The sequence below is a fragment of the Ranitomeya imitator genome, chromosome 5 (genome assembly GCF_032444005.1).
Source record: "Ranitomeya imitator isolate aRanImi1 chromosome 5, aRanImi1.pri, whole genome shotgun sequence".
NCBI classification, from domain to species: domain Eukaryota; kingdom Metazoa; phylum Chordata; class Amphibia; order Anura; family Dendrobatidae; genus Ranitomeya; species Ranitomeya imitator.
In genome coordinates this window covers 663,496,112-663,522,916 of record NC_091286.1, presented here as the reverse complement: position 1 = coordinate 663,522,916, position 26,805 = coordinate 663,496,112, and the positions used below count along the sequence as shown (strand labels likewise).

At 44.7% G+C, this 26,805-nt stretch overlaps 1 protein-coding gene across 2 annotated transcripts in view; it reads right to left on the bottom strand.

Annotated features, from left to right (window-relative positions):
* Positions 1-4,080: 4,080 nt before the first annotated feature.
* The window catches only part of LOC138638714 (cytochrome P450 2C5-like), a 137,620-nt gene continuing 114,895 nt past the window's right edge, over positions 4,081-26,805 (bottom strand). For both annotated transcript variants that reach the window (XM_069728231.1, XM_069728230.1), the window contains 2 exons: positions 23,973-24,114; positions 4,081-6,237 (listed from right to left, as the gene is read on the bottom strand). In XM_069728231.1, coding sequence (XP_069584332.1) covers positions 6,059-6,237; positions 23,973-24,114 — 321 coding nt within the window. In that variant the 3' untranslated portion in view covers positions 4,081-6,058. The remainder of the gene's footprint in view (positions 6,238-23,972; positions 24,115-26,805) is intronic.

Sequence of the window (26,805 nt, the reverse complement as noted above, 5' to 3'; positions counted from 1 at the left end):
GTGATGTTCCATTTTTGTCGATTTCGTCATCCACCCCTTCTGAGGTCCCAGAGTTCTTGTCTGATTATCAGGATGTATTTGAAGAGCCAAGTCCGATGCTCTACCTCCGCATAGGGATTGTGATTGTGCTATCAATTTGATTCCTGGTAGTAAATTCCCTAAAGGTCGATTATTTAATTTATCCGTGCCCGAACACGCCGCTATGCGCAGTTATGTGAAGGAATCCCTGGAGAAGGGACATATTCGCCCATCGTCATCACCACTGGGAGCAGGGTTCTTCTTTGTAGCCAAGAAGGATGGTTCACTGAGACCGTGTATTGATTACCGCCTTCTTAATAAGATCACTGTTAAATTTCAGTATCCCTTGCCATTGTTATCTGACTTGTTTGCTCGGATTAAGGGGGCTAGTTGGTTCACTAAGATAGATCTTCGTGGTGCGTATAATCTGGTGAGAATCAGGCAAGGAGATGAATGGAAAACTGCATTCAATACGCCCGAGGGTCATTTTGAGTATCTAGTGATGCCGTTCGGACTTGCCAATGCTCCATCTGTGTTTCAGTCTTTTATGCATGACATCTTCCGTGAGTATCTGGATAAATTCCTGATTGTTTACTTGGATGACATTTTGATCTTCTCAGATGATTGGGAGTCTTATGTGAAGCAGGTCAGAATGGTTTTTCAGGTCCTGCGTGCTAACTCTTTGTTTGTGAAGGGATCAAAGTGTCTCTTCGGTGTGCAGAAAGTTTCATTTTTGGGGTTCATCTTTACCCCTTCTACTATCGAGATGGATCCAGTTAAGGTCCAAGCCATCCAGGATTGGATTCAGCCGACATCTCTGAAAAGTCTGCAAAAGTTCCTGGGCTTTGCTAATTTTTATCGTCGCTTCATCTGTAATTTTTCTAGCATTGCCAAACCATTGACCGATTTGACCAAGAAGGGTGCTGATTTGGTTAATTGGTCTTCTGCTGCGGTGGAAGCTTTTCAGGAGTTGAAGCGTCGTTTTTGTTCTGCCCCTGTGTTGTGTCAGCCAGATGTTTCTCTTCCGTTCCAGGTCGAGGTTGATGCTTCTGAGATTGGAGCAGGGGCGGTTTTGTCACAGAGAGGTTCTGATTGCTCAGTGATGAAACCATGTGCTTTCTTTTCCAGGAAGTTTTCGCCCGCTGAGCGTAATTATGATGTGGGCAATAGAGAGTTGCTGGCCATGAAGTGGGCATTCGAGGAGTGGCGTCATTGGCTTGAAGGAGCTAAGTATCGCGTGGTGGTATTGACTGATCATAAGAACTTGACTTATCTCGAGTCTGCCAAGCGCTTGAATCCTAGACAGGCCCGTTGGTCGTTATTTTTTGCCCGCTTCGACTTTGTGATTTCGTACCTTCCGGGCTCTAAAAATGTGAAGGCGGATGCTCTGTCTAGGAGTTTTGTGCCCGACTCTCCGGGTTTATCTGAGCCAGCGGGTATCCTCAAGGAAGGAGTCATTGTGTCTGCCATCTCCCCTGATTTGCGGCGGGTGCTGCAAAAATTTCAGGCGAATAAACCTGATCGTTGTCCAGCAGAGAAACTGTTCGTCCCTGATAGGTGGACTAATAAACTTATCTCTGAACTTCATTGTTCGGTGTTGGCTGGTCATCCTGGAATCTTTGGTACCAGAGAGTTAGTGGCTAGATCCTTCTGGTGGCCATCTCTGTCACGGGATGTACGTACTTTTGTGCAGTCCTGTGGGATTTGTGCTAGGGCTAAGCCCTGCTGTTCTCGTGCCAGTGGGTTGCTTTTGCCCTTGCTGGTCCCAAAGAGGCCTTGGACACATATTTCGATGGATTTCATTTCTGACCTTCCCGTTTCTCAAAAGATGTCAGTCATTTGGGTTGTCTGTGATCGCTTTTCTAAAATGGTCCATCTGGTGCCCTTGGCTAAATTGCCTTCCTCCTCTGATTTGGTACCTTTGTTCTTTCAGCATGTGGTTCGGTTGCATGGCATTCCTGAGAATATTGTTTCTGACAGAGGTTCCCAGTTTGTTTCAAGGTTTTGGCGAGCCTTTTGTGGTAGGATGGGCATTGACCTATCCTTTTCCTCGGCTTTCCATCCTCAGACTAATGGCCAGACCGAACGAACCAATCAGACCTTGGAAACATATCTGAGATGTTTTGTTTCTGCAGACCAGGATGATTGGGTGTCCTTTTTGCCGTTGGCTGAGTTCGCCCTTAATAATCGGGCCAGCTCGGCTACCTTGGTTTCTCCATTTTTTTGCAATTCTGGGTTCCATCCTCATTTCTCTTCAGGACAGGTTGAGTCTTCGGACTGTCCTGGTGTGGATTCTGTGGTGGATAGGTTGCAGCAGATCTGGACTCAGGTAGTGGACAATTTGATCTTGTCCCAGGAGAAAGCTCAACTTTTCGCTAATCGCAGACGCCGTGTGGGTCCCCGACTTCGTGTTGGGGATCTGGTTTGGTTATCTTCTTGTCATATTCCTATGAAGGTTTCCTCTCCTAAATTTAAACCTCGTTTTATTGGTCCGTATAGGATTTCTGAGGTTCTCAATCCTGTGTCTTTTCGTTTGACCCTCCCAGACTCCTTTTCCATACATAATGTATTCCATAGGTCGTTGTTGCGGAGATACGTGGCACCTATGGTTCCATCTGTTGAGCCTCCTGCCCCGGTTTTGGTGGAGGGGGAATTGGAGTATATTGTGGAGAAGATTTTGGATTCTCGTGTTTCTAGACAGAAACTCCAGTATCTGGTTAAATGGAAGGGTGATGCTCAGGAAGATAATTCCTGGGTTTTTGCCTCTGATGTTCATGCTTCCGATCTTGTTCGTGCCTTTCATGCGGCTCATCCTGGTCGGCCTGGGGGCTCTGGTGAGGGTTCGGTGACCCCTCCTCAAGGGGGGGGTACTGTTGTGAATTCTGTGGCTGAATTCACTCCTGTGGTCACAAGTGGTACTGCAGCTTCTGAGCTTCCTCCCTCAGGTGTTCTGGTGAGCTCGTTAACTGCTTCATTACTTAACTCCGCCTGATGCTGCTATCCTTGCTCCTTGTCAATGTTTCAGTGTTGGATCTGAGCTTCTCCTGATTGTTCCTGTGACCTGCTGCTCTGTATAGCTAAGTGCTTTTTGTTTTTTTGTTGCTTTTTTTCTGTCCAGCTTGTCTTTTGTTTTGCTGGAAGCTCTGAGACGCAAAGGGTGTACCGCCGTGCCGTTAGTTCGGCACGGTGGGTTTTTTTTTGCCCCCTTTGCGTGGTTTTGCTTTAGGGTTTTTTGTAGACTGCAAAGTTCGCTTTACTGTCCTCGCTCTGTCCTAGAATATCGGGCCCCACTTTGCTGAATCTATTTCATCCCTACGTTTTGTCTTTTCATCTTACTCACAGTCATTATATGTGGGGGGCTGCCTTTTCCTTTGGGGAATTTCTCTGGGGGCAAGTCAGGCCTATTTTTCTATCTTCAGGCTAGCTAGTTTCTTAGGCTGTGCCGAGTTGCCTAGGTAGTTGTTAGGCGCAATCCACAGCCGCTTTTAGTTGTGTTTAGGATAGGATCAGGTGTGCAGTCTACAGAGTTTCCACGTCTCAGAGCTCGTTCTTGTATTTTTGGGTATTTGTCAGATCACTGTGTGCGCTCTGATCGCTAAGCACACTGTGTTTCTGGATTGCCTTCATAACACCTGTCATTAGCAAACATAACAGGCAGGGTCCTCTCTCTTGTAGAGTGTCAGCTCTTATGGGCGGTGACCTCTCTCCTGTAGAGTGTTGGCTCTTATGGGCAGGGTCCTCTCTCTTGTAAGGAGTGTCAGCTCTTATGGGCAGGGTCCTCTCTCTTGTAGAGTGTCAGCTCTTATGGGCAGGGTCCTCTCTCTTGTAGAGTGTCAGCTCTTATGGGCGGTGACCTCTCTCCTGTAGAGTGTTGGCTCTTATGGGCAGGGTCCTCTCTCTTGTAAGGAGTGTCAGCTCTTATGGGCAGGGTCCTCTCTCTTGTAGAGTGTCAGCTCTTATGGGCGGTGACCTCTCTCCTGTAGAGTGTTGGCTCTTATGGGCAGGGTCCTCTCTCTTAGAATATATACTCAAGAAGCAAAAAAGCAGTCAAAAAGTCTCAAATTATACAAACGTGCAAAAACTTTATTTAATAATATAATGACAGGTATACAACATGGCAGGTGTGAAAATCCCCTCCGTCAAACCCTACACATATCAAAGGGACAGGGCAGGGTGCACGTGACTAACCATAGACAGTGATCCAGAAGCCCATATTAGACATATAGTTACGTCATGCATATTTAGCAAAATATAGGACAACTGTCATGGGTACATGTGACCTTAGTTGTAGATATAGAGTTAATACATGTACATACCGCAGTAGGGGGTCACAGTGCACATGCATGCCGTTCCCGTCCACCCCGACGCACGTTTCGGTAATAAGACAGATTATGTATTCCATTGATTATATAGGGTCCTCTCTCTTGTACAGTGTCAGCTCTTATGGGTGGTGACCTTTCTCTTGTAGAGTATCAGCTCTTATGGGTGTTGACCTCTCCTGTAGAGTATCGGCTCTTATGGGCGGTGATCTCTTTCCTGTAGAATGTCGGCTCTTAGGGGCAGTGACCTCTCTCCTGTAGAGTGTCGGCTCTAAAGGGCAGGGTCCTCTTTCTTGTAGAGTGTCAGCTTTTATGGGTGGTGACCTATCTCTTGAAGAGTATCAGCTCTTATGAGCAGTGACCTCTCTCCTGTAGAGTGTCGGCTCTTATGGGCAGGGTCCTCTCTCTTGTACAGTGTCAGCTTTTATGGGCAGGGTTCTCTCTCCTGTAGAGTATCAACTCTTATGGGTAGTGACCTCTCTCCTGTAGAGTGCCAGCTCTTTTGGCCTGACTCCTTTTGACCGAGATAGTACAGTTATAATACACCATGTTGAAGGTGTTGTCCAATTAAAACAACTAATCACCTCTACACAGAATAGGTAATAACTTGCTGACTTGGGATGCGTCCAACCACTGGATCCAGCAGTAATCAGAAGAACAGGGAATTTTTATCCCTGGTGGGTCACATTTTTGTTCCTGTTACAAGAGAGAATCTCTTGAAAAACACGATAAACTTAATAATATTCTTATTAAAAAAATTTGCAAACTAAACATATCGCCATAAACATTTATACAATGCATATATGCTGGTACAGCCAGTGCATATATACAGACCCCTAAATCCCACCAGCACACAATATAAGCAATACAGAACCATAGAATGAACTGTTACTCTCTCTTTCACCTCATACACCAGTATACAAAGTTCCTAAATATCTGTTTTTCTATTTTATCCCAAACCTATAATTCACCAATTATATGTTACGGATAGTCAGTTAGCATCCAGCGTACCAACACCCCAATAAAATTCTAAGACTCCTGAACTGTGTTTTCTCTTAGGTTCATGGAAGCTATACATTTCACAATCTGGGTATGAGCACTTAGTCATGCCTTTTTGATCGGCAAGCCTTCTGTGGCATCCAAGTGACAGTCGGGTCAGTAAGATAGCTGCAATCATTTAGAGAAGTAAGTCATTACATGTCATAAGTCATTACATGTCATTTAGTTTCCTCTACTGAAACAGGGTACATGAGCAGCGGAGGAGGCTGAATGATGTGTAGGGTCTAGTGCAGTGTTCCCCAAGTTTGGTCCTCAAGAGCCACCAACGGGTCATGTTTTCAGGATTTCCTTAGTAATGCCCAGGTGAGAACTCCATAATCTAGACAGGCTTCAATTCCATCACCTGGGCCATACTAAGGAAATCCTAAAAACACGACCTGTTGGTGGCTCTTGAGGACTGGAGTTGGGGAACACTGGTCTAGTGCTCCTCCATCTGCAGACATTTCATAGACAGGACCGCTATCTGGATGGCAAACTACCAATCAAGACTGACGTGGCTTGATCAATATTGAAAATGGCACAGAGTTTCAAGAAGGGATGTATTGGTAACTTGCACATACTAAAATACTGTATAACACACATTTCTTAACTTTAGCGAAAAAGTGTCCATTAATCGTGGAACAATCCCTTGAAAGTGGGACAACTTAAAGGAAAGACGCCCGTTAATTTTGAGATATTGCGCAGATCTCATGTTTCTTTGGGTGTGAGATGAAGCCAACGGTACCAGTGAGATCCAGCTTTGCCCCTGGAGGAGCCGTGAACGTGAAGTTCTGTAACAGCTTCGTAAAGACAAGGAAAAGCTCAACTTTAGCCAAGCTCTCTCCAGCACACATTCTCTTCCCTGCAAAAGGAGCAGATAGAAAACATAATAGTGTTATCCAAAAAATTAAAACAAAATAGTATATCAAATCATATATCCAATATCCAATTCAATTTTCAATAGTTTATTCAGGAGCAAACAACAGCGAAAAAATGGTATGAATTTTATTAACCACTTCACCCCAGAGCCAGTTTTCACCTTTTTTACCAGACCAAATTTTATAATTCTAACCAATGTCATTTCATGTGGCAACAACTCTGGAACGCTTCAGTGTATTCCAGTGATTCTGAGACTTTTCCGTGACACATTGTACGTGTTAGTGGTAAACTTAGACCAATATTTTAAGCATTCATTTGTGAAAATATTGGAATTTTGGAAAAAAATGTATAAAATTTTGCAATTTTAAAACTTTTATTTTTTATGTAATAAATAACATTTACCACATGTCTACTTTACATCAGCATAATTTTTGAAAGATATTTTTTTTCTTTAGGAAGTTTGAAGGGTTAAAAGTTGATCAGCAATTTCTCAATTTTTCCAACAAAATTTACAAAACCAATTTTTGGGGGGACCACATTACATTTCAAGTGGTTTTAAGGGGCCTATATGACAGAAAATACCCAAAAGTTACATCCTTTTCAAAGACTGCACCTCTCAAACTACTCAAAGCCACATTCAAAAATTTTATGTATCTTTCAGGTGCTCCATAGAAATTAAAACAATGTGGAAGAAAAACATGAAAATTTAACTTTTTCCAACAAAAACGTTGCATTTTCACAAAGGTAGTAGGAGAAATTGGACCATATAATTTGTTGTGCAATTCCTCATGAGTTTGCCAATACCCTATATGACATGGAAAACTACTGCTTGTGTCATTTGGCCTTTTGAAAGCAAAATTAGCTGGAATCAATAACGGATGTTATGTCATGTTTACAGAACCCCTGACATGCCAAAACAGTGGAAACCCCCCACAAGTGACCCCATTTTGGAAACTACAAGGAACTTACCACGGGTTTGTCAGGTGTGACAGACAGTCATCCTGGTTGCAGTTTAGAAGGTGATTTTGATTAGCTCTACAAGCACCTACTTGATTTTTGCATCTCTGTTGTGGAGTGATATCCTTCCCCCTCTAGGACCCAGCAGTTGTGTCTACTTTCTGATGCTAACCAACACACCTTTATTGAAGGTTTAAATTCATTCAGTTTCTTCAGAAAGGTCCTGGTGTTAGCTCAATTTGGCGGTACTAGCAGTCAGCTACTGTATTCTTGGAGTACACTTGGAGGATTGCTGGTGTGATATCTCAGTGGTCTTCTCTAGCTAAGTGCATCCCCTCATTTTTCCACCCTCTCTATCTTTAGTTGTAGTGGGAGCTGACCAGCGCTCACCTCATCCCCTCCCTATACAGGGCTTATCACTAGGTCAGGCAGGGATTATGTTCCTGCTCGGTGATAGGTGCGGAACCTATTTAGTGATGTTTAGAGCAGACAGGGTGTTGTTAGATCTGCCTTGGGGTCTCCACTACCCCCTTCCCTATTGTTTGGGATTCCCCCTCCCTCTCCCCGTTGTTGTGCACCTTACTTCTCCCTCACCCATCGTGACAGCACCTTGAATAGAGATGAGCAAATATTTAAATATTCGGTTCGGATTATGATCTACGATATTGCAATATTCACCAAATTATTCACCAAATATTTGCCAAACATAGCCGAATGCCATTGGAGTCTATGGGAGGCAAAAACAGATGCATACAGAACACCTTGAAATGGGCCCCAAAGCTGTCAAAACACATCAAATTAGGGACAGACACCAGGAAAGTGGCTTAAATTGACCCACAGTACAAATTTTAGAATGGCACAGCAGCAATCAGCCATGCATGAGGTATCAGGGTCTGGGCCAGCATTTACAGCTCTGAATTATACTTCAATTTAAGAGGAGGTGGGTGAGACATTGGTGTAGACTTGCTGTGCTGGGAGCTCTGATACCATATGCAAGAGCTCAACCTGCTTTTATGCTCAGCCACACTCAGATGGCACAAATATCAGTTTCTTAGACTACTATTGTCAGAAAAGTGTAAGGATAGTAAGACAGGTAGTAAGTGGAGGCTTGCCGCTCTAGGAGGCCTAGTGCCTCAGACAACACACATGAAGGAGATCCAACCAGGAGTCTACACATTTCCCAAAACTTGTGGAAGGCACCACCAAAGTGGCATCAATTTCACTAGAGTAGAACTAGTATAATGGGGACCGACACCTCTTCCGCTACAGCCAACCCAGCAGATGGACACTGTAATGGGCAAGGTAGTGGAACCATGGTGCCATTGCCCTCAGAAAGCCTGGAGGGGCGTAACTAGGTGGACCTCCAAATCTGACCTCATATAAGCAGCAGTAGGCGACACTGCGACCCAAGGAGGGACAAGGAGGTGGCACCAGGTGCTACTCCAGGGATGACCTACAGAGGGTGCAGCTGACCACCTAGAATGTGCAGTCTGGTACAGCCCAATGAAGGGCCGAACAATGCAGGCAGGCACTGTATTGACATTAGAACAACAGGTGCAAATGGGACTGGCTGAGGAACAGAATAACACTGGCAGGTGAAGGCTGAACCGGCTCGGCTGTTATACAGATGGGCACTGGCAGGTGTGGGCTGAACCAGCTATTAGACAGATGGGTACTGGCAGGAGTCATCTGGACCGGGTGTTGAACAGAAGTGCACTGGCTGGTACCGGCTGGATTGGCTGATGGGCAGAAAAGCACAGACAGGTACAAGTGGATGGGTAAAGGGTAAAAAAGCAGATGGGCGGACCTAGGGAACCTGACAACTAGCAAGCATGCAAGTCAAACTAACAACATTGCTCAGCTACCTCAATATTGGAGGAGGAGCCTTAAATAAAAGGTATTGCCCAGCAATTGGCTGGGGACACCTTAGGGTGCCATCATTTTAAGAGGGAGGGATCGCACGCACCCTAAGCATAGTGCCCGGGCCTATAACTGAACTTTGGGGGACACCTACACATAGGGGGCGAGATAAGGAGGTGCTGTGTGAGTGGAAGACACTGAATGTTCTATCTATTAAGTACGAGAAGACCCAGCAAAGAGCCAAGTCTGTAATGCAAGACATCAGAAAGTCTGTAGTAAGAGGGAAAGGTTCACTGTGTCAAAGGCAGATGGCAGGTCCAGGAGGAGGAGGGCAAACTAGCATCTCTTGGATTTGGTGGTTAGTAGGTCATTGCTGACTTAAGTCATGGCAGTTTTAGTGGAATGGTGCGGTTGGTAACCAGGTTGTAAGTGGTCAAAGAGGGAGTAAAATGAGAGGTTGGAAGACAGTTCTAAAAGAGTAGCTCAACAGAGGATGTGGAGGAGGAGGAAGACGAGGAGGTTACATTGTGGCTTCCTACACAGACACAGAGTTATACAACCAGATTAACCACTGCATCCTCAGCCCCAACTCTGTCAGTGGACATCAGCTATCACAGGTCTGCAGTTGCCTAGCCTGGGTCTTTTTATAGACAGCCAAAGATGACACAAATCATATTATCTCTCAACTTTGTTGAAAAACGACAGAGTAAAGTTATATAATGCAATATTTTGACTACTACATGCTTGAACTGGCACATGCGTAACATGCATTAATCTGGGAATCTCACTGTGCTAAAATGTAGACTAGAGGGCCTCGCCAACCACCGTCAGCCGCAACTACCGCATCTTCTGTTTTTCCTCCTCCCTCACCTTTGCAACTATTCTCACACAGGTCTCCGGCTGAAGAACTTCCACTTGTTTACAGCTACATTTGGGGTGACAGACCCCCAGCTCTAACAGAAGTTGACATGCCTGCTGTTTTTGACTGATCTCAGATACGGAGCACACCCCATCTTTCTCAATCCACCGTAACATCTACACCTGCATCTCTCTTACAGTTCAGCAGTTTTGTCATGCTCACCCTACTCAACCCTCTCTCAGCACAGCAGCAAGCCCTCAATCCCACAGTTGTGGTCACATAAAAAATTGATTCCTCCTACACATTCCAAGCAAAGGGCATGAACTTCATCATCTCCAATCTGTTGGCCTTTCCGATGGGGGATACAGACAGTTTCCGAAAGCTGATGGCTATCGCAGTCCCCCAGTACCAGTTGCCCAGTCACCATTACTTTTATAAGAAAACTGTGCCTACGCTACTCGAGCAAGTTGCTGACAAATCTCCCATTCCTTTAAAAAATCTAGGTCTGATAGGGTGCATTTCATCACCGACACCTGGAAAAGCAAGCATGGCCAGGTGCATTACAGCTTACTGACTGGGTAGTGAGTGACTCTGGTGATTGTGGGGGCAGGCGGGAAGGGACTGTTCCACAATATTGGAAAAGCCAAGGCTTGTAGGGTGCTTGTTGGTGGAGAACTAAACCACTGCACACCATAAGAAGGATAACTAAACTACTAGACAACAGGGCTTGACGACATAAACTACAAAATATCTAAAGTTGGATAACTAACCACTACACACCATAAGATGGAGAACTAAACTACTAGACAACAGGGGTTGGAGAACTAAACTACTAAACAGCTATAGTTGGAGAATAAAACAAATACACATCAGAACATGGATAATTTATGTAAGAGATAACAGTGGTTGGAGAACTAAACTACTAAACAGCTAGGGTTGGAGAAGGAAACAAATACACACCAGAGCATGGAGAACTAAGCTAATAGACTACAGGGGTTGGAGAACTAAACTACTAAAGAGCTTGGGTTGGAGAACTAAACTATTACACACCAGGGGATGGAGAACTAAAGCACTAGACACAAAGATGTTGTCAAGGTGAAAAGATATATTTTCATACATTTTTTGTACTTTTATATTCTTATGCTGTGAAACAATAAGTTTTTTCCCTTTGCTTGCTGATGCAAATGTAACTGTATTTAACATGGCTGCCAGTATTCACCTTTGCCCTAGTTCTGCTTCTGTTGAGAAGCAAGTTTCACATTCCAGAAACTAAGTATCATTTCTGTTGAAGTCGAAACTTAAAGTGATGTGGAGAAAGGAGGATCCATCAGATGACGTCAGGACCAACCAGAAAGACTGAATACTAGACATACTGCTTAAACCCCGCCTAACCCCGCCCTCTGCACACCTTCCCCCAATGGACCATATAATGCTATGTAACAGGAAATAAAGTCAGTTGCTGTGGAGTTGCTACAACTCGTAGACACACGAGCATTCACTGAGATTGAACCAGCCTTTGTCTGACTCATTCTTATCCGGTACCAATGCTCTTAATTTAATTTGGAATGACTGGTGAAGGAAGGGTATTGTCGTGACGACCCCGACAGTGTCACTAGACACAAAGTCTTGGAATCACCAGGACTTGCCGGTCCAACCTCTGTATCTAACACTTCCTCAAGTGCTTCTGCCTCCTCCACCTCCTCTGCTCCCTTAACCTCTGCCTTAATGAGATACATGTTCCAACACTGCAGAGAGAATCCACTCTCCTCTGTACTGCACAACCAGGGGTCACCGCAATCAGGCAGTGTTTATATAAAAATGCCTTTGAGATCGCAGTCATGCATATCAAGCGCTGGGACAGCTATCCATGCCGAGTTTAAGCAATGGCTGTCTCATCTGAACCTGGAGCAAGGGAATGTCGTGTGCAATATTGGTGCAAACCTGGTGGCGTCCCTATGCCGAGGCCACCACACACATGCCTTGCATGGCTCACATCCTCAACCTGATGATACAGCAAGTCCTCTGCCACTGTCCCAGCCTTGTGTGCTCACTTTCGCCATTTTCAACACATGTAATATGACAACACATTGGAATTCAACTCTGCACATGTTGCAGAGACTGTGGCAGCAGCGCAGAGACCTGGTGCAGAATGACATTTTGCATCATGTATCAGCATCACAATTCCGGTCATCTATATGCTGGAGCACACTTTGAAAAGTCTGCAGGAGGAGGTGGTGGTGGTCCCACGGGAAGAGGAGGAAGCATTGGAGGATACTGAAGGGTTAACAATATCTCTAAGTTCAGGTCTGTCATTTCACAGGTGGTTGCCATGGGAGACACAAATGGAGAAGGATGAGGAGGAAGAGCTGATGGACTCAAGAGATGAAGAGGATAATGATTCCCTCTCTGTTTTCTGTGGTTGCCAGGAGGTGACGGAGGAAGCAAGCTTGAGTGCTATCCCACCATCAATACACTATGGACATGGAGCTCATTAAAGAGATCGACCCATGAGCGCCTTCTTGCAGTACTATCTGCAATGTGATTGTTATCCATAATTTAATATTCAAAGTAGTGCTGACTACTGGGTTGCCAGTCTGTGCGATCCGCAATACAAAAGCAAATTTTGCCAGTTGCTTCGCCCCCTGGAAAGGGACGCGTCCATGCTATGGTATCAAAACATGCTTGAAGATAATCTTGACTGTGGTTTTCCCCAAGACAGCAGTGAGGCACACAGTGTGCATCACAGTGATAGACTTCCAACCCCGGAGATGTTGAGTAGTGTGAGGCAGTGACTGGTGTCACATGTAGGGGTCAATGTATGTTTGCCCCAGAATGTGCATGGAGGTGTGTTGAGGCTATGGTAGTGAGTTGTAGTGTAATTGCAATGCAGGATAAAAAGTGAATAAGTGTTAGTCTTGGACAAGCTATTTGTCCAGGGCAGAATTGAAAAAAACGGCTGGGCTTTTGTTTTGAAACAGACTGCAGATGGTAGTGTTGCAGTTCGTTTTGCTCTTGGCCAGGTTTTCTATGTGGCTGAAGGCTACTGGTTCTTGGTTAAAAGCCCTACAGTAAAGGGTTTGGGTGTGTCAGGGTCAGAGTCAGTGTCAGTCTGGTGTTTGCAGGAGTGCAGCGCAGTCGGCTTTGCAGAGCTCCACCTGCATGAGACTGCACTGGCAAGCGGAGCCAAACAGCTAGGGGAACTGAGATGCCCGACATTCACAGCGTACACATGGCAACTGGTCTTAGAGGAGGAAAGGCGTGTTTATTGACTGCAAACTGGAGGATATGGTTCTCGGTTGTGACCCGGGGGACATCGTTCTCTCCTGGTTCTCCTCCTTTCTCTCTTGCCGCTCCTTCACTGTATCTCCTCCTCTCATTTTTCCCTTACTGTTGGAGTTCCTCAAGGATCGGCTCTAGGCCCACTCCTCTTATCTTTGTATACTGCCCTATTGGTCAAACAATTAGTTATGCTATGCTGATGACACCCAATTATACACCTCTACTCCTGATATCACGCCTGCCTTTTTATAAAATTCTAGTGATTGTCTTACCGCTGTCTCTAACATCATGTATTCACTCTATCTGAAACTGAACCTGACAAAACCTGAACTCCTTGTGTTTCCTCTACTAATGTGCCTATGCCTATACTGCCATTTCCGTGTGTGGTTCCTCCATTACTCCCCAGCAACATGCCCGCTATCTTGGGGTCATACTTGATTCAGAGCTTTCATTCACCCTCCACATCCGTTCACTGTCTCGCTCTTCTTATCTGCATGTCAAAAACATTTCTAAAATTCGACCCTTTCTTACTTTCGACTCTGCAAAAACTCTCACTGTTTCTCTTATTCATTCTCGTCTGGACTATTGTAACTCTCTACTAATCTGTCTCCCTCTTACCAAACTCTCCCCTCTCCAATCTGTCTTGAATGCTGCAGCCAGGATCATATTCCTCACCAATCGTTACACCGATGCCTCAACCTTGTGCCAGTCATTACACTGGTTACCCATCCACTCCAGAATCCAGTACAAAACTACTACCCTCATCCACAAAGCACTCCATGGCTCTGCACCACCCTACATCTCCTCCCTCGTCTCAATCTACCACCCTACCCGTGCCCTCCATTCTGCTAATGATTTGAGGTTAGCATCCTCAATAATCAGAACCTCCCATTCCTGTTTCTAAGATTTTCACGTGCTGCGCCAATTCTTTGGAATGCACTACCCAGGTTAATATGATTAATCCCCAATCCACACAGTTTTAAGCATGGCCTAAAAATGCATTTGTTCAGACTTGCTTTAAGCTAACTATCCCTGTGTTGCCTATTCCAAATTTTTACCATAACCAGATTCCTCGCATCATGTTCTCATACACTTTATGCATTTAATAGCCCTCTGTGTCTGTACTGTTACATACTTAGGCTGATAACCGGTTCATGCAGCATTACATGAACACCCGATCCTTACACTATGGCTGGTCCAAACAGCTAAAGCAATTGTTACCGTCCACCTTTTGTGTCTCCCCTTTTCCTCATAGATTGTAAGCTTGCGAGCAGGGACCTCATTCCTCTTGATATCTGTTTTGATCTATGTGCTTATTGTTATGTTGCAATGTCTATTGTATGTACAAGTCCCCTCTAAATTGTAAAGTGCTGCGGAATATGTCGGCGCTATAGAAATAAAATTATTATTATTATTTATTATTATATCGTGTACTGTGTAAATGATATGAGTAGAAAATGAAACATAGCAGTGCATTCGCCCACGGCAACCGGTCTTAGAGGTGGACTGGCATGTGTATCAGCTGCAAACCAGAGGATATGTTTCCCGGCTGCGATCCGGATGTTATCGTGCTCTGTGTACTTTATGTGAGTTGGACATTAATGCTGTGAAGTAAACACATTTAAGAGACTTTTGTTTGGAACTTTGCTGGGCCACTGCCTCATCACTGCATAAAGTGCTACCACTGCCTTACATACTGTATATGGTGGAGAATGCAAGCAGTTTGAACTGAGACATACCCCATAGCATGCTGTCGATGAGCATGTCTGCTGGAGAAATGGAGAAGCTTTTGAAGCAGTTGGTATTCACTCAGCAGTGGCAGCAGCAAGAGGTGCTGCAGCAGCAAGAAGCTCTGCATTTGTAATGGCAGCTACCAGAGCATCAGCAGTGTAAAGAGGAGGCCCCTAAGGTGTGGGGCAACCAGCGGTATAAAGCGGAGACCCCTAAGGAGAGGGGCGATCATCGGTGTCAAGAAGAAACCCCTAAAGTAAGGAGAGGGGCGATCAGAGGGTGTTCCAGTGGTCATTTACTGTGTCTCATCTCGCCAGGTCTTAGGTGTATGACTTATTGCAGTTGGCGGAGGAATGGCTCCAGCCTGAGTCTTTAATCTGGCCCAGATGGTAGAGAGGGTGGGGGTCGACTAGCTGGTGAGGGCTCTGCCAGCCACCATGCAGTGTTGGGTGAGGCAAGGGGACTTGGGCACTCTGGACCAGCTGGTAAAATGGATTGAGCGGTATACAGCCACTCAGGTCTTTGTACAGGAGCACGAAAAAAGCCTTGTGTCCCCTAGAGCGGCTCCAAGGTGTATTCGTGCCACAGTTATTAAGTGTTGGTGGTGCCGAAGGCCCAGACATGTGGCTGTTAACTGTCCCCTGATATCTGAGCCTATGGACTGCGGGTATGTGCACCAGGTGTCTATGTATGCCCAGCAAGTCTGTACCGCTACTACTGGCTCTGCCGACAGTGAACCCCAGAGGTGCCAGTTACTTGTGAATGGGTATCAGAGGCTTCCTTGGACTCGGGGAGCAGAGTGACTTTGTTCCATGGGTCCCTTGTTGCAGGGGACAACCCCAAAGGATGGAAAATGGAGGTGATGGATATCCATGGGGAAATTTGGGAGTACCCAACCACGGAGGTTAATTTTTCTACATCATGTGGGGACATTTAACATGTGGTGGGAGTGGTGAAGACCCTTTCATATGGGACTGTGTTGGGAAGAGACTTGCCCCTGTTCTGGGCCCAGTGGGAGACTAGGGTCAACCCTCCCAATGTAAATGTTGTTCCGGGCATAGAACCCAAAGATTCCAAGTTAGGGATACCTGCCATATGGGTCACCAACCTAGGGACAGCATGTAACCCCGATAGGTTCCCTCTAGAGCAGTGTTTCTCAACTCCAGTCCTCAAGACCCACCAACAGGCCATGTTTTCAGGATTTCCATAGGTGATGGAATTAATGCTGAAGCAGGTGAAGAAATTATCACCTGTGAAATACTAAGAGATCCTGAAAACTTGACCTGTTGGTGGGTCTTGAGCACCGGAGTTGAGAAACACTGCTTTAGAGGTTGTGGCAGGAGAGGTCAATGAGACCCCACTGATCTCCGAGCCAGACATGTCCCCTAGTAAGTTTGGGATAGTTCAGGTTCAGGGTCCCAAGCAGAGACACACATATAAAAAGAAAACTGTGAGGATTCGAAAAGGTGTGGTCGCAGAGGCGACTAGGGTCATACCAACATCAAAGCATCTGGTACCGACCAAGGATGTGTCCGGGTATCAAGGTAAAATGGATAGAGCACTCATTACTCAGCAGCGATGGGGGGCTCTGGTTCAGGTGCAATGTGGTACGGATGTATGCCCAGAGTTATCGGGGTGGGCCTCGGTGATCCAGCGTAACATAGACACCAAGGCACAGGTAAGGGTATGGAGGAAATGGTACCAAGGGACCAAAGGCAGCTACTCAGGTTACGGGATGAGCTGTGGGGTTAGTGAACCCCAGATAAACTGGGTCAAGGCCAACTGAAACTGGCCCAAGTCTACTGTCAGTCAGGCGTGTTGTCTGCAATGGAGAACGGCAAGGTGGATGGTCGGGTAACAAAGTTTGGAGCAGAAATGCAAAGGGGAGGAATGCGTGTGTTAACCCATGGTTCCGGGCCCTACTTTGGTTTCTCAGCACAGTGTCGGATGGGGGTGTCACAGGGAAATGCGGATGCCCTGTCATGCGCCCATGTGGGGTGACAAGTGTTCAACCCCACAGGTTTGAATAAAGGGGGTGATATGTGAGGCAGTGACCGGTGTCACATGTAGCGTGTCACAGTATGCTCTCCCCAGGATGTGCATGGAGGAATGTTGAGGCTATGGGAGTGCATTAAAGTCACAGGTGTAGCTGTGATTGCAATGCAGGATAAAAAGTGAATAAGTGTTAGTCTTGGACAAGCTACTTGTCCAGGGCGGATTTGAGAAAAACGGCTGGGCTTTTGTTTTGAAACAGACTGCAGATAGTAGTTTTGCAGTCCGTTTCATTCCTGGTCAGGTTTTCTATGTGGCTGAAGGCTACTGGTTCTTGTTTAAATGCCCTGCAGTAAAGTGTTTGGGTGAGTAAGGGTCAGAGTCAGTGTCAGTCTGGTGTTTGCAGGAGTGCAGAGCAGTCGACTCTGCAGAGCTCCACCTGTGTGAGACTACACAGGCAAATGGAGCCAAACAGCCAGGGGAAGTGAGATGCCTGGCATTTACAGAATACACAGTGAAGCAGTCGCCCATGGCAACTGGTCTTAGAGGTGGACTGGCATGTTTATTGTAGCATGTTGCAGTGCCCAATACATTGTAGTGCCTGGTACATTTTTGTGCACATACATTGTGTCCAGCTTAAGTAGCTGGAGACATGGACCTCATAAATTAAGCAAGCTCTCAGCACTACAGAAATGCCAAACATGTGGACGCTAAATGTAGTTTAGTCACACTCTAGGGTTCACAAGGGAGGGGCACTTGGATTTGGCAGTGCAGAACTTGCTGGATTTCTTTTTGGGAGCAAGGAGCTATAGCACTTTTTCAGAGCCTTTGTGCTAGCAGTAACATGGAAACCACTTATATTCAATTGACAGATAACAAACCAGAGTGGGAACTTGCTTTTTGTGTGGACTGAGTTGAAGCTTTTATTGGGAACATTTTACATAACATTTTCAATCACATTTATCCTGCGCTCTACGCTGAGCACTTGCATTGGGATTTCTATCTAAATCTCTGAGTTATGATATTCAGATGAAACCCCAACAGGTCCATTCACTATAATAAGCAGACTTACTTTGGACTCCATCTGGCCTCTGTTCAGCGGAGCCCTTCTTTTTAGAAGTGCAGAAAACTGTGGCTGACTGCGCTTTTATGCAAACTTAAAAAGACATGCACCATTGGATCATAAGCCAGAATTGCTTTTATTTATTTTTGTACACCGTTTCTCATGCCGTTTACAGTGAAGATCAAAAGGGTAAATATGTTTTGAACTTTTGACTTTTAGGCTCCATATCTCATTATCCACTTCTGCTTTGAAGTTGAGACAGTCATCATTTTATAGACAATCATCTTGGATCTCTTATACTTAAAATTTGACTTGCAACTATTTATGATTAGTTATGCAGATTCTGGTTATGTCCCTGCATCATTACTGTTTTGCTCCTGAAGATCTAAAAAACATTTTTTTTTATTTTGTTAGTATTTTCTAAATCCACCTAAAGTTGGTGCATTACTGGTCGGCTCACTTGGATTTGTGTACAGTTTTTTCTTCAATTCTACCCACAAATGTTTGATTGGGTTGAGGTCTGGGGACTGTGAGGGATGTTAAGGACCTGGTGGTTAGGAGCACCCGGAATGACCTGATGGTTAAACTCACACAGGACAAGCTCTGGGAAGTGGGAGCTGTGCTGTCCGCAACCCCTAATCCTATCACACAACTAGAAATAGCCGTGGAGCGTACCTAACTCTGCCTAGACGCCTCTTCACCGCCTAAGAGCTAACTAGCCCTAGAGATAGAAAATAAAGCCTACCTTGCCTCAGAGAAATTGCCCAAAGGAAAATGCAGCCCCCCACATATATTGACTGTGAGTTAAGATGAAAATCACAAACACAGAAATGAAACAGGTTTCAGCAAAGGGAGGCCAGACTTACTAAACACACTGAGGATAGGAAAGGTATCTTTGCGGTCAGCACAAAAAACTACAAAAAGACCATGCAGAGTGTGCAAAAAGACCTCCGCACCGACTCACGGTGCGGAGGTGCCACTCTGCATCCCAGAGCTTCCAGCTAGCAAGGCAAAATCATGATAGCAAGCTGGACAAGGAAACAATGAGCAAATAATTAACTAGCAGGGACTTAGCTTCTGCTGGAGTAGACAGGTCACCAGAAAGATCCAAGAGCGAACTGAACCAGTACAAGAACATTGACAGCTGGCATGGAGTAACGATCAGAGTGGAGTTAAATAGAGCAGCAGCCTAAGAATAAACTAGGTCACCTGTGGAAGGAACCTCAGAACCAGCAGCTCCACTCACAGCCACCAGAGGAAGTCCATGGACAGAATTCGCCGAAGTACCATTCATGACCACAGGAGGGAGTTCGATAACAGAATTCACAACAGAGGGCCATTTCAGCACCTCTACTTTACCGTCATTGAACCATTTCTTTGCCAATCTCGTTGTATGATTCATGTTGTTGCCCTGTTGGAACACTATGTCATCCTTTTCATATCCATAGTATTGGAGTCTATGAAGTAACTCATCTTGTAGGATACTCACATGTAGCTCAGCATTAAGACCACCATCGATCCTGTTCAAGTATCCAATGCCTTTAGCCGTGAAACAACTCCATATCAGCAGGTTTCCTCCACCGAACTTGACATTTCCATCAATTTCTCAATTTGTTAGCTCCTTTGTCCCTTGTTTTTTTCAGACCCATTTGCACCTATCAGAGACTAGTCATTGACTTTGATGTCATCGCTCCAAATCACCTCTTTCAATTCTTTAATTGTCCACTTTTCGTACTTGTTTGCAAACTTGAAGAGACGCTTCATATGACAATATTGAGGTTGTGGCTTCCTCACCTTATTTCATGCCACCATTCCAGACTTGTGTAATGTGTGTCGCATGGTGCTTGCATCGTTGACTGTGATCTCATTATTATGAAGCATTCGAGCCCCCAACAATGTCGTGTCTGTCGTGCCAGAACTGATATACCTTGGGATGAGCTGACTTGTTGACTCCCTTATTTTGCCTGGATGTTCACCTTTTGGCCAATGGATGGACAGACTTCATTTTTTATTCTTCCAACTGTCACGGCACTCACATGATGCAGTTTGGCAATTTTCTTGGCCAAGAGACCGCTATCGACGAGCTGAATGATACGGTTTCTCTTTTCTTGGGAAATCGTCTTGGCTGCTCCTCGATTTGAACCAATGACCTTTCACTTGGGAATCAACCTAATAACACACTGAGCTATTACGTAATGTGAGAACAGGTTGTATATTGCAGTATTAAGGAAGAAAAAGATTTTTCCACCACTAGGAGCAAAACAGTAACAACGCAGTGACATGACAAGAATCTGCATAACTAATCATATGCTAAAAAGTTGCCAGTCAAATTTCTGTATGAGATAACCAAGATGATTGTCTATAAAATGATGTTAAGGTGCCGTCACACTAAGCGACGCTGCAGCGATACCGACAACGATCCGAATCGCTGCAGCGTCGCTGTTTGGTCGCTGGAGAGCTGTCACACAGACAGCTCTCCAGCGACCAACGATCCCGAGGTCCCCGGTAACCAGGGTAAACATCGGGTTACTAAGCGCAGGGCCACGCTTAGTAACCCGATGTTTACCCTGGTTACCATCGTTAAAGTAAAAAAAACAACCACTACATACTTACCTACCGCTGTCTGTCCCCGGCGCTGTGCTTCTCTGCTCTGGCTGTGAGCACAGCGGCCGGAAAGCAGAGCGGTGACCCGATGTTTACCCTGGTTACCAGCGAAGACATCGCTGAATCGGTGTCACACACGCCGATTCAGCGATGTCAGCGGGAGATCCAGCGACGAAACAAAGTTCTGGGCTTTCTTCCCCGACCAGCGATATCACAGCAGGGGCCTGATCGCTGCTGCCTGTCACACTGGACGATATCGCTAGCGAGGACCCTGCAACGTCACGGATCGCTAGCGATATCGTCTAGTGTGACAGTACCTTTAGTCTCACGATCAAAGCTGTAGTGAATGTTGAGATATGGATCTAGGAAGTCAAAAGTTCAAAACATTGTTACCTTTTTGCTCTTCACAGTATGTGATAAGATAGCTTTGTGTCACACATTAAAGGACACTTTTTTTTGCAAAAATAAGTTTTTGCATTGCCATATTTTGACAGCTATAATTTTCCTATACACATTATCGGCCGGCAGATTCATGTGATTGCTTGCTTTTTGTGGGGCGAGTTGATATTTTTATTGCTACCATTTTCGAGCACCTAACATGTTTTTATCACTTTTTATTCCCATTTTTGTGAGAAAGAATGAACAAAACCAGCAATTAAAGAATTTTTTTTCTGTTTTTATGCTGTATCACATTTATATCAGCAATAGCACATTTATATAGCAATATCACATTTATATCATTTTTTATGTTTTGCAGCTTTTACACAATAAAAACTACTTTATGGATCAAAGAATTGTTTTTGCATCGCTATATTCTAGTATATATAGTAACTGACCTAAACTGACAGGAGGACCTGCAGAGTGGGGATAGCAGCACACATGTGGAGGGAGGCATAGCACCCCAACAGGCAGGAAGAAGCATTGTGTTGGCAACAGACAGAAGGCAACCGTTCCCCATAATGCTAACATGACGGAAGTTGCCAGTACAAGTGATAGGTCTTCCCGAGTCTGGTTGTTTTTCAAAGACTCTGCCAATAACCCCAAACAGGCCATTTGCACCACCTGCCTGGCCCGCAACAGCAGAAGTATAAAAAAAACAGCCTGACCACCACCAGCATGATCAGGCACATGGCAGCAAAGCACCCAACTTTGTGGGCCGAACCACAATGTCCAGCAACAGTGTCTGTGGGTGACACCAGTGCTTCTTCCACTGTTGTGCGTGCAAGCCGATCCCCTGTCCATGGTGGCTGCAAAGATACCCTGCAACTGTCATTGCACACACTAAACTAGCATCATCAGCAAGCATGTCCATGTTCTTATCCCAGCATAGCGTTCAGTTGTCCATACTCCAGTCCTTGAAACGCAAGCGGAAATAAGCAGCCAAAGCCCCACAGGCCACACTACTAAATTTACACATTTCTTGTCTGCACCTGCTAGAAATGTTGCCTTTTAGGCTTGTGGAGATGGATGTTTTCTTCAACCTGATGGTGGCGGCCATCCCAATGTGCTCAGTCCCCAGATGCCACTATTTCTCCCGGTGTGCCGTCCCCACATTACACAAGCATGTGTCCGACAACATTAGCTGTGCCCTCAACAATGCTGCTACTAGGAAAGTACATCTAACCACAGACACGTGGACAAGTTCTTGTGAGCAAGGATGTTACATCTGGCTGACGACACACTGGGCTAACATAGTGGAAGCCGGGACCCAGTCTGATCTTGGGATGGACCATGTCCTCCCGATGTCAAGAATTGCGGTCCCTATTTCTATCAGGGTTGCCCCCACCGTCTACAGCTCCTACACCCCCTTCTCCTCCTTTTCAGTCTCCATGTCCCCATCACACCAGTCACAAGCAGGAGGCACTGCAACACTGCCTCAGTCAAGCGTCAACAGGCGGTACTGAAGGTAATATGCTAAGGCGACAAACCGCAAAATGCTGAAGAGTTGTGGACAGCTCAGAATGAGCAGGCAGATCTGTGGCTGACACTGCTAAACCTACAGCCATGCATGTTCGTGGGTGACAATAGCTGGAACCTGGTGACGGGTCTGAGTCGAGGCAAGCTCACACACATACCATGCCTGGCCCATATGGGGAAACTTTATGTGACTTAAAAAAATCGTAATAGTGGGAAGTTTGGTTTAATGTGGCCATCCAGGACGTCTGTTCAATGGGTTGTTGGGGTGTGTCCAAATTTTAAGTAGGCCTTGCATTCACATCATGGGCAAACATTATGGGAGTACCAAATGAATAATGTGAAGTTTGGTTTAAAGTGGCCATCCAGTACGTGGGTTCAAAAGCTTATTGGGGTGCGTGTAACTTTGGGGCAGGACAGACCTTGCATTCAATGCATATTCAAACAGTATGGGAGTACCAAATGAATACTGGGAACTTTGGTTGCATGTGGCCATCCAGGATGTCTGATCAATGGGTTATTGGGGTGCGTACAAGTTTTTGGCAGCCCTGCCACTCACTGCATATGCAATAACAGTCTAAGAGACCCACTGTTTAATAATGGGAACAACAAAGCATAGCCGGCTGATGTTTCTCTAAGAATAATGAGGGCTGACTGCTGGCCCTATAAAAACAGACTTTGTGACTTTCAGAGTCCCTCCTTCATAAATGAAACAGGATGTGTCTGATGATGTGTCACACTCCACATGGCCAGATAAGGTTGTTAAATGTTAAAATGACATTTCCCAGTGAATGCATTTGTCTTGATTGAAAGCAATAGTAAAGTTGAAAAATGCATCAAAAACGCTACGTGTGGACAAAGCCCAAGTGATAGAGGAACATTTTTGTTTTGGGTTATTTCTTTTGCCTTACATACAAATCTTTACCCTGGAAAGGATGTTCCTTAACATATTTCGCAGGAAAATCCATTTTGGTTTCAGTTTTGTATGTTTTATTGTGCATCTGTAAAAATGTTGTAAGACTCTGACAACATTGTTCATAGCTGTGATCTGGGAGTCAGAAATGCTTCCAGGAGTCTTCCCCATGTCATTTGGGCACTGTTTTCATCTATTTACGATGTTTATAGACACCAAAAAGACCCCCGGGGGGCCACCACAAAAGTGCTCGGTTTTCCCATAGAATTACATTGGGCTCGTTGCTCGGGTCGAGCGCCCGAGCGTTACAATTTGCTCGACCCAAGCAACGAGCATCCGAGCATTTTAGTGCTCGCCCATCACTAATAGACAAATCTCTTTTGCTTTTTTATTGGTATTCTTAGGATCTCCATCCTTCTTAATTATTGGTAGGATATCTTTGTAGCTTGTTATTAACATAATAGTATTAGGCTATCAGGGAGTCTCGTGGCAGAAAGCCTCTGAGGTGGTTGAATTATCTACCATTTTTACTTTGATGTTACTCACCAGCAGAAAATGGTATAAAGGCCTCGTTTTTGACAAAGTTTCCATCAGAGTCCAGAAAATGTTGCGGGTAAAACTCATCAGGTTTCTTGAAGTGCTTGTCATCTCGTAGGACAGATGTCAGTGACGGCATTATGTGAGTTCCCTGCAAAAATTTAAGAATGATTATCTTGGTGAAATTCAATCCCCAAAATATGTAACCTTTTGGATAAGGTAACCATCAAAAATATCTGAATCCATATAGGCCTACAGTTAGAGTCCTTGAAAATCCTATTATTTTCATCAGTCTCCATCTTGAATCCTACTGAGTACATGTATGTGTATCTTTAGGATATGCAGAAAATTTGAAGGTAAAATGAGAGTTTGGTGTTGCCAATCAATGGGATGACAAGCAAGTGTGAGTGGGTGACCTTTTTAATTTAATTAAGAAGGATATATGAGAGTCTGTTCTTTACAACATGTTTGTGAAAGTGTATTATGCAAAAATGAGATTTCTGAGTATGATAGAAGAATTGTTTTATGCTCATCAGGCTCCAAAAGGGTTACAAACCATCTTTAAAGAGTTTGTGTTCCGGCAATCCACAGTCAGACAGATTGTGCATAAATGGTACATTTAAGACCGTTATTTCACTCCTCAGTAGTGGTCGACCAACAAACATCACTCCAAGAGTAAGGCATATAATAGTCTGCGATATCACAAAGAAACCCAAGATAACCTATAAGTAACTAAAGGCCTCACTCTCATTAACTAATGTTAATATGCATGAATCAACCTGAAGGACATGGTAGGACTGCAAAAAACAGAGGTGGTAATATCATAGTTTATCTATTTTGCTGCTTCTGGAAAATTAATTATGATGTTTATTAGAAAATGCTAAAAGAAAATGTCAGGACTTTTGTCCATAAATTGAATGTAAAGAGAGCATTGATCATGCAGCAAGAGACTGACTCTAAGCACACAAGTTGTTCTACAAAAATAGTTAAAGAAGAATAAAGTTAAGGGTTTGAAATAGCCAAATTAAAGTCCTGTCTTTAATTCTATGGAGGGGCCTGAAGCAAGCAGTTCGAGGAAGAAAACTCTCCAACATAACAGAGTTAAAGCTGCATTGTGGGGAAGAATGGGCTAAAATTCCTCCAAGCTGATGCACAGAACTAATCAGCAATTAACGTAAACTTTTAGATGCAGTTACTGCTGCACAAGAGAGTCACGCCACATACGATACAGAAAACAAAGGCTCATTTTAGCCACTCTTAGTCATTATAATGGATCATTATCCTCATTTAAAAAAACAACAACGTTTAATATTTTGAACTCAATTGTTTGATTTGGTTTTGTTCAGCTGCATTTAGAAGATGTGTGAAAATCTCTTGCAATTTTAAGGCCAATTTATGTAGAAATATAGAAAATCCAAAAGGGTTCACAAACTCTCATAAACCACTGTAAATTTGTTTTATTGCCCAAATCATGTTTCAAGGTTTATAAAGGGTCAAACAGCAGTCTAAAGTCTAGAGCAGGGGTGGGGAATATTTTTCTGCCAATGGTCTTAGGGGCAGTACAAGTTGCGCTCTAAATCCTCCCACAAGGTACATCCTGACACTGACACTAGCGTCAGGACATGATCTTTCACTGCATGCACCTCAGCAATTAGTAGTGAATGCTGCATGCACATGCTCACAGGGCAAGAAGAAATTAAAGGGCTTGCAGCTGTCAAACACAGCTGCCGGCCCAAGAACTGTAGTAAACGGGAATCTGCCAGTGGGTCGGAGAAAAGGTCATCAAGGGCCATAAATGGCCCATGGGCCTGAGGTTCCCCACCCCTGGTCTAGAGAATAGCCACATACGTAGTGACCTGGTCCAGGTTATGTCCCTTTAAATACCCCTGGAGTGTACACTATAGCTCACATTCTAGCTACTCCTTTACTGTTATTAAGACACTAGATGGTGGTCCGATTCTATCGCATCGGGTATTCTAGAATATGCATGTCCACGTAGTATATTGCACAGCCCACGTAGTATATTGCCCAGCCACGTAGTATATTGCCCAGCCACATAGTATATTTCCCAGTGACGTAGTATATTGCCCAGTTACGTAGTATATTGCCCCGTCATGTAGTATATTGCCCAGTCACGTAGTATATTGCCCAGCCACATAGTATATTGCCCAGTTACGTAGTATACAGCACAGAGCCACGTAGTATATTGCCCAGCTACGTAGTATATTGCCCAGCCACGTAGTATATTGCCCAGCCACATAGTATATTGCCCAGCCACCTAGTATATTGCCCAGTCACGTAGTATATTGTCCAGTTACATAGTATATTGCCCAGCCACGTAGTATATTGCCCAGTGATGTAGTATATTGCCCAGCCACGTAGTATATTGCCCAGCTACATAGTATATTGCCCAGCCACGTAGTATATTGCCCAGCCACGTAGTATATTTCCCAGTGACGTAGTATATTGCTCAGCCATGTAGCATATTGCCCAGTGACGTAGTATATTGCCCAGTGACATAGTATATTGCCCAGTGACGTAGTATATTGCCCAGTGACATAGTATATTGCCCAGTTACGTAGTATTTTGCCCAGTGACGTAGTATATTGCCCAGTTACGTAGTATTTTGCCCAGTGACATAGTATATTGCCCAGCCACGTAGTATATTGCCCAGTGACGTAGTATATTGCCCAGTGACATAGTATATTGCCCAGTTACATAGTATTTTGCCCAGTTATGTAGTATATTCCCCAGTTACATAGTATATTGCCCAGCGACGTACTATATTGCCCAGTTACGTAGTATTTTGCCCAGTGATGTAGTATATTGCCCAGTGACATAG